Source organism: Falco biarmicus, chromosome 2 (assembly GCF_023638135.1).
Source record: "Falco biarmicus isolate bFalBia1 chromosome 2, bFalBia1.pri, whole genome shotgun sequence".
Taxonomy (NCBI): Eukaryota; Metazoa; Chordata; class Aves; order Falconiformes; family Falconidae; genus Falco; species Falco biarmicus.
The window spans coordinates 101,118,396-101,127,106 of NC_079289.1; the positions used below are offsets into that span (position 1 = coordinate 101,118,396).

At 40.8% G+C, this 8,711-nt stretch overlaps 1 protein-coding gene across 1 annotated transcript; it reads left to right on the forward strand.

Annotated features, from left to right (window-relative positions):
- Nucleotides 1-5,605: 5,605 nt before the first annotated feature.
- Nucleotides 5,606-6,274, forward strand: LOC130145034 (claudin-8-like). Its single transcript, XM_056329429.1, has one exon. The coding sequence runs from the start codon at nucleotides 5,606-5,608 to the stop codon at nucleotides 6,272-6,274; it is 669 nt and encodes a 222-aa protein (XP_056185404.1).
- Nucleotides 6,275-8,711: the final 2,437 nt, after the last annotated feature.

The following is an 8,711-nucleotide window of genomic DNA, read 5'->3' on the forward strand; positions in this document are numbered from 1 at the left end:
CTCCCTCTGTTTGAAGGGGAACTGAGGTAACTGGAGATTAGCTCTGCCAGCTACACAGGCCCAATGGGCAGGGGCTATGCTGCTCCTTCCTAGGGGATGCCCAGCTTACCAGCTGGGAAAAGTCAGCCAGGGTGTCCCAGGGAAGACATGAATCCCAATCATAAGGAGGTAGAAGTAAAGGAACATCCTGGACAGACACAAAGAGGTTTGATAAAGGACTCTGGATTTGGGTAAAGAGAGAATGGGGAGAGTGTGGGGGTAGAGGGTGACCCCGCTGTGTGCTGAGATGATGGGTTTGGAGGTGTCATTGGGTGCACAAGGCTGAGGGTGGTGGTGGAGCTGATGCTGCTAGGGTTTACTTTGTAGGTGGACATTAACCATGTAGTTAGTTACATTCAGGAAGTGGGGTTTGGGGGAGGACAACAAGTGAGGGGGACAGGGCTGAACAGGGAGGAATCCAAATTATGAGATGGGAAAAAACCTTGTTCTTCAAAGTCTGAGACTGACTTGCTTAGTTACCCACACTGCTTGGTTACAGGAAAGCTAGTTCAAGGGTGCATTATTATGTTGTGCTTCAAAAGCAATCTTTCTTGGGATTCTGAGCCTAAGACGTTGTTTCTGACAGTATCAGGTTGTCTAATGAAAGCTATTACCTCCTTCTATAAGCTTGCCTCTCATCTATCTCTAAGTGATCACTGCCACAATATACCTTCTCCTCCTCTTTTATTCTATCACAGTAAATCATGTAAATAAAGGAGTTCCCCTGTGCTTCACACAGTAATAGCCTAACTGTATATCCTGCTTCTAACCCTTATGAAAACAATCAATACTGCCTTGGGAATTTGCCACTGCCGTTTTTCCAATAGCTTAATGTGAACTGTGCAATCAAATGCCCCCCAAATATGCTTTGAGGTCCTGTCATTGAACATCAAAGTAAGATAGCATATTTTCTGGCAGGTTCTATTTCTATCAAGATGGCTGCTCCCTGTACGCAAGTACTGAGGTGACAAATACCTTGTAAAAGCCTGAAGCAGTTTAGATGGATTAAATACTCAAAGGAGTATTTAATATTTTATTACTGTAGGGTTTTATTTTTATTACACTGAACTCTAGTTCATTCACAGTGTCCAGGAGACAGGCTTCCTCAGACACGGAATATCATTAAAAGTTTGGCAGTTTTGACAGGCTGTGAATTTCAGGCATGCTGAGGAAGATGACAGAAAATAAATATTAGCTCTTTTCAATTCAACTGTCAGTCATGGGTTGCCTCAAAGCTGGAGTTAGAGGTCAGTGCCCCAGTACAGCGCCTGTTACGTGTCTGGGGGAAATCCCTCTCTAAGCTACACTGAGCAGATGTTCCTCTCACTTCAAACTGTGCCACGCTTGAAGAGAGGGGGAAGGAGATGTGCCTTCATCTTTTAACATATGTGCAGCAGCAATATTAAAGTCAACACATATAAAAAGGCCTCTCTTGGCTTCAGTCCATTTTCTCCTGAATTAAAACAGAATCAAAGTAAACTTTCACTTCACCAATAGGCCCAAAATACTGTAGTCAATGAAAATACCATAGAAAGTAATGGAACTGTAAACTCAACTATGACTTCATTGACCAGCCCTTGCAAACAGCTGCAAACAAAGTGATTAACCTGGCAGATAATGAATGGACTACTGGAAGCCACAAGTAGGGAAGAACTGATGCCATTCACATGTGTTTCCAAAACAAATAATCTGCAGACAATCCTAACCCTATTTGTTGTATGCTTAAAACAGATTTTACTTGTAGAGGATGATCTTGGTCTGCATGGCTTCACCCAGCACCTCTGCCCAAGGGGACAGGATGGAGAGTGACTGCAGCGCCCCAGCCTGCGGGACTCCCCATTGCCAAGCTCTGCAGGTGGTTAGGCAGCTTTGCAGCCTTACTGGGTAACTGCAGCCTCTGGGACGTTAAGAGACTTAACTGTAACTCTTAGTAATCACTAATCTAAAGTGTGCTTTTATTAAATCTGCATATTTACCTCTTCCAAAAATGTTACTGAGCCTTAAATGTAGCTCCTTAGCCTGTAGCATAACCAACCAATCTATGCATGACAAGAACTCATAATGAACTGAGTACATTACAGTTGTACATTTTTGTGAGATTAAAGTCTATTTGTCTATATATAGATGCATGTGTATGTATATGGGCTCTAAAATTCAGTGTACATAGAAGATGCACAAAGAGGAATGAAACCTGCTTTCTGGGAGGCAATTAAGCATTTACATTGTTGATGCCTGTAATTAATTAAGCACTGGGGATCTTTGACAGGTCCTGTTAATCTTGTGGACTGGAGATGCTCTACTTCCTCCTTTTCAAGAGGCATCAGCATTTTAAAAGCTAGGAAGGGAACAGAAGGTATTGTGCAAGGAAAGCATTCAAATGAACACCCTGATTTGAAGGGAGGAGAAAATGTAAATCTGAACAGAAATCCAGCGAAAGGTCAGGTGTAAAGGCTGCATGCTTGCTCAGTTGCCTGTTTTCCTCTTTGAAGGCAAATTTTGGGCTGGATATGCTTGCCTGAGAACTGGTATTACCTTGGGGCAGGTAAGCATTCAAATAGCATAACAGATGAATGATATACAGAATGGGGAGACTTTTAAAGTCTAGTCGGGAGTAAATGGAGTTTTCCTTTGATTTCTTCTCACCTGACACTAAAGCCACTATATCTGTCATGCCTGCTATGTAAGCATATATTTAATTTCTAGTATAAGAGCTGTCTGCTGTTCAGGGTGATTTTGAAGTAACTCAGTCAAATAAGCATTTCTCTGAGAGGTGAGGTGGTCCTTCAGATGGGGGTACAGTTCTCTAGGGTATACAAGGGTGCAAGAGCTCCCTCCAGGGTGATTCAAACACAAGATTTTTCTGAAAAACATAGTTCTTTGAGCGATTAGCAAAGTCAGGGACTCATTGGCATTTAAGAGGCTGACAAGATTTTCCAGCCCTCACGAGTTTCCAAGATATTGGTAGTGTTCTTGATTATTCCCCACCCCCCCCCCCCCAGCCTGTCTCCTGTAGCTCATTTTCATTTCTGAAACTGATCTTCAAATGTCAAAACTGCCATATATTGGTTTTCCTTTCCTGCTTCCTTCCCCTCAGGTTTCAACAACAAGAACAATCCTGCCGCCGTACAGTACGTGCAGCAGCGTACCCTGGGTGCTCCTCTCCTAACGCCTGTGCCGACACTGGATGTCACTTACCGTAGCTACTACTTCCAATCAAAGATCAAAAACCCACTCAACCATTCAGCACTTTCTGGATGTGTTGCTACACAAACCAGCATATAATGCATTTTAATAGTATTTCTGTGAGCAGTTCATCTTCTAAACAAACCATGCCCCGACTGCCACAGAGTGTAATTTTATGCATGACCTCTGTGGCTGACCTTCGTACAGTCACCTAAGGAAAAACTGTTTCAGAACAATCGTGCTAGATGAGGCAGTTGGATAAACAGATTCAGGGCATTAGGTATGGTCTGTTCTCCAGCTGTGTGTACCTTCAAGAGTTGGCTGCCTGAAAATGTTGCACAAAGAGTTTTTCTGTTGAAAATTTAAATGCTAGTTTTGAGAGGGCTTTTCCATAACAAGTTGATGTATTTTTTGAAGTTAAAATAAATCAAAAAGCAGTTTTGAGAATTCAGACATAAAAAAAAGTCCTGTAAGATGGAGACTGTACTCAAGTAGCACAGGTCTTGTGTGCAGACTTCTAAGGGAGCAGTCTTCTGCCAGAGAAAGGAGTTTTTTTTAGACAAGTAATCATCTATGACTTCTGATTTCATCTCTACTACTTCCTTCTTTGTGGCATCAAGCAAAGTGCCTTAACTTTTTGGTATCACAGGATTCTTTTTTTTTTTTGTCTGCAGAAGAGTGATGCAATATTTGTATCTCTACAAGAACAAATCTGATAATGTATTTAGTTTCTAAAGGTTACATTTCACATCTTGCCTGAAGATATTTTTTCTCTCCAGATTCCTGCTAGCAGACTTGAAGGCAAAAATGAATTGCCCAGATCCCCTGGGAGTATTTTCCAGATGGACATGTACCATTATACTTTATAACTTGCATTATCTGGCATTCCTTTCTTACAGTTAGTAACCATAGGAAGGAGGGCATTTTGGGTTGTGGGTGGTTTTAGATGGGCAATTCACTTTTCAAGGGTTTTAGCTTTTGCTTTGAATATGTTATGTAGGTACCTAAGGCTGTAACTAAATTAGTACCATCAAAGGCAATGTCTGATATTTCCAAACACACAAAGCCCACAACACTACAACCCACAGGTAATCAAAGAATATGTCTTTCTTCAATGGCACTTCTAGGGGCCTTCATTTTCTTTAGTGGGCCAATGCTTTTTTTTTTTTTTTTTACTACCCCTGTTGGCTCAAAGATCTGGAGTAACCAGAAACACATTGATTTCAACAACACCAGTGAGTTGTCATCATATACTATTATGTCAAAAATAAACATACAAAGTAAAAAATGAATAATGCGGCAGTTATTCTTAACTTGCCCAAGGCAAATAAGTCTTTGGCGTGCTTTTTTGTCCAGGCTTGTAGCTATCTGTGCAGGCTGAGATACAGGCTTGTTATGGGAGGGATCTCTGACTTCTTTCAAGGCACATTGTACGCTAAAAGACGAGCTCATCCTTTTTATATCAGAAAATTGCCCCCAACCCCTCCTAATGTTATCTGGAGAAGATTATTATTATGGAACATAATGACAACACTATCCTCCTAGTCAGGAGAGAGTCTCATAGAGGTTTATTTCCTAACAGCAATCTTACTTGTGGATTCAAAAGCAGAAGCTGTGAAACTCTGCCAGCTATTTTCTTTGTCATCCTTGTGAATTATAGAGCCAGTAAAGTAAAGCTTTGATGTTGATTGGAATACTTGACTTTCCTGTACCTGTCTAATATCATGATTATACTTTTGTATTTGATCAAAATGAGGAATCTACATTAAAGAGCTGTGCCAAGTACCTCCCAGCTTGATTTTGGAAAAAGAAAAATCAGATGTTTTCCCAGGGCTGTAGCGCTTAGAAAGTAAGTCCCACTCCAAATCCAGGTTTAGCTTTTGTCAAAAACAACTATAATGACCTTTTTTTACATAATATTTTAACAGATGGAAGTTCAGACTTTCTGTATGAAATTTCAACATAGCTGCAATCTTGCAGTTAAGAAATTATTAGCCCTGCAATCAGGTTCCTGTAATTGAATGCCTGACACTTAATTATAGCATCACTACAGACACACTATGAGAAGTAGTAAAATCAACTATGACACACCCCTCCTAGTCCCCCATTGGGTAGAAACTTGTCAGGCTTGATGGGCAGGCACTGTAGTCAGAGCAGGTTTCAAAGCAAATAAATAGCAGGTCCTTCTAGCCGGTCAGAAATGGATTTCCACCTGTCTGAACCTTAAACTGCAGGAAGCTGCTTTAAAAAAAACCCAACTCATCATATGAGGAAACTACTGGAGAAAATATTCCTTCTTATAGTTTATATTTCTTTTGTGAAAAAGTGGTTTGAGAAGACTTCCTAGGCCACCTTGCTTGAGCTGTCTTTTTTCAGAAGAAGCATGGCTTGCTGTGTGCTACAAATCACTGGTCTAATATTTGGAGGTGTCGGCATGGTTGGGACTTTGGCAGCCACAGTTATGCCACAGTGGAGAGTTTCTGCCTACATTGATGGCAACATCGTGGTGTTTGAGACCATCTGGGAAGGACTGTGGATGGACTGCATCAGTCAGCTGGGCATCAGGCTGCAGTGCAAATTCTATGACTCTGTCCTGGCTCTCCCCCCACCCTTGGAGGTGTTCAGAGCCCTCATGTGCATTGCAGTGGTCCTGTCAATCATTTCCTTTTTGATGGCCATTGTTGGTGTGAAGTACACTCACAGGACCAAGGAGGATCCCCGGGGCATCAGTATCTTCATACTGGCAGCTGGAGTTACCTTTCTCCTGACAGGTATCCTTGTTCTGATCCCCGTGTCCTGGACTGGAGGTAGCATCATTCGTGACTTCTATGATCCGGAAGTCCCTATGCCACTGAAGCGAGAACTAGGAGCTGCTCTCTATGTGGGCTGGGTGAGCACTGTACTTCTCATTGCTGCAGGAGCAATGTACTGTAGCTTCTGGTGCTGGGCTGGTACATCCTCAAAATCCAGGTATCCATCGCTTTCCCGACAGAGACTGCACAAACCTGACTTGGCAGGAGGGCCATCCCTAAGTGTGCATGCCTATGTGTAGTTGCTACATGTGATCTTTCTGCTTAGCATGTCAACATGTACTGATTGACTTCAATGTCAATTAAACTCTTAGTCTGTAATGGAGGAGCAATTTTGTTCATTTGCTATTTACTATTGACATACATATCTGCTCTCTAACACGCTTACAGGAAATGTGATTACATGGGCATTATATTTGAGCAGAGAAGAAAAATGTCACTGTTCTGTGGGAATGAAGAATGGCATGGGAACAGCAGCAGTCAGGAGTCTCAGAGAAGATGAACAGAATATGGTCGGGCTGGTAGGAAGGCAGCTAAACTGATGTTCTGCAAAGGGAGCAGTGCATTTTACTCTACAGTAAAGTCTCCATAAGGACTGCTCTAGGACAGTGGTGCGAAGCATGGAATTTCCAGCATGGCTGAAGAAGCTGATGAATGAACGGAGAAACCACCAGCAATCTAACCTCCAATACTGGCACACAAATCTTCTTGCTATCACATCAGAGGCCTCTGATTGAATATGGATTCCATTGATGTTTGTTAATCACTTTGCCATGAATGTATTAGTTTTTCATTGCTTGCTACCTCTTGCCTTTTATGGCTTCTCCTGTTCAATAGGTAGCACCTACTCTTCTACAAAATTCAGAACAGACCATCTGTCTTTGTGCACTTTAGAGCACTGTGCTAATGTAATGTAGAATTAAACAGGCCAGGCAATGTAAATGTGTAATCCCTACTTGCCCATTGGAGGATCAAGGCTTCCTGCCTACATCTTCCATCGCACCCACAAAAGCCAAGCCCTGATGTTGTTCTGACTGGTTTGGTTTGTGTTCTCAAGACTTATTTGGAAATGTAGACAGAGCAGCCTGTCTGTCTGTCCACTGTGCAGGATTCAACAGTATTTGCATACTTCCTTACACAGCTGAGAACTTGGAACCTGCTTTTGACAATGTCCATGTCACAACATTGATAAGTGACCAAAGAAGATCCAGTTCAAAACATGTTTCTGGCTCTTTACACAGTAGTAATGAGTAGTACCATTTCATGGATAATTTAATGACACAGATATTCAGTCTGATCCTTTTCTGTGACTGGGATTTGAAAAAAAATGGAGTGTAATGACTTTTCGAGTTGAGCGGAGCAATGCCTCTATATATTCTTTTGACTGCTCAGTTTGAAGCAGAACACGGAAAGCCGCATTTAATGAAACAAGCCTTTTATTAACTTGACTTCAGACAAACCTAAATGAAACAGTGCTGTTGAACACAGATATTCATTACATATATTAACTAATGTGCATTTACGTTTAAGACAACCAGCTCAGATCTTTTAGTGGGAATTCTCTAGTCACCAGAAAACAGGCTTGATGTATCCCACTCATCAACTGAGCAGTCAAATCAACACTTATTAATTCCAGATGAGCCTTCAAGAGAACATTTGTAAGTAGGTTTTCTAGTACTAAAACTTTTTTTTTGTGTTGTCTTATAGCTGCTGATGTCTGTCACAGCAGCTGTCATTGGGTCAGACAGCGCATTTCAGTGGAGTCATTCTGTTGACTTTGGTAATAATTTATACTACCCTGAGGACCTCCACCTATTATTTTATTGTATTTATGTCCTAAAATACATATTTTGTTTAATAAGGAACTATTTGGTGAGTAAGCCAGAATTGCACATTTTTGATTCATTTAGATATGCCATTTATGATGAGCAAAGCAGAGGATGAAGACATTAGCAATGCAAATTTGATACATATTTATGTGTAGGTAATGGATTTAAATGATGACATATTCAGTATAATGCAACTTTATGCAGGTATAAGTGCTTAAGAAGTAATTAAGAACAGTTCTTTATAACATTAATTAAAGGAACCTGAATGCCTTCAGTATCAGTGAGTTCATCTAGAAATCAGATTTGAACTGGGCGTGGCATTTACACTAGTAACTTTATTTTCCAAGAATTGAAAGATAAATCAGCTTTATTTCAACATTTAAATTAATTTCAAAGAAAACCTAAGCTTTTTACATCTAACATTAACACCTGATGACTGCATATTGCTCCATTTCTCTCTTTTACCAGCTGGTCAAAAGGTGAGATCAAACAAAATCCCTAAGCTCAGACAACCTTGTGCTTGCTTGTGGGTTTGGAAACTGACCTTAATTCCAAGCATACAGCTAGGCTGGGTTGCTGCTTGGATGTTTGGAGTTTTATTGACAGAAACAGCAATTTCTGGTGAAGTGATTTAGCAGTTTAGACTCACCCAAATATGTTTAAGGGTCCATGACGCTAAAATTTCTGAATTTGATGCAGAAACAAATTTCTTGTAAGGCGCTAATCTGTAAGAGATATAGCACAGTGGTTAACCTTCTCCATTTGAACAGAACAGAAATTTATTTATTGTGGATTCTAGTGGGCAAAATGCTATAAAGATGATTACTAGGTATTTTAGCTCTGTATGTGA

Excerpts from the sequence above, each read along its gene's own strand:
- LOC130145034 (XM_056329429.1), top strand. The coding sequence starts at position 5,606 with ATGGCTTGCTGTGTGCTACAAATCACTGGTCTAATATTTGGAGGTGTC.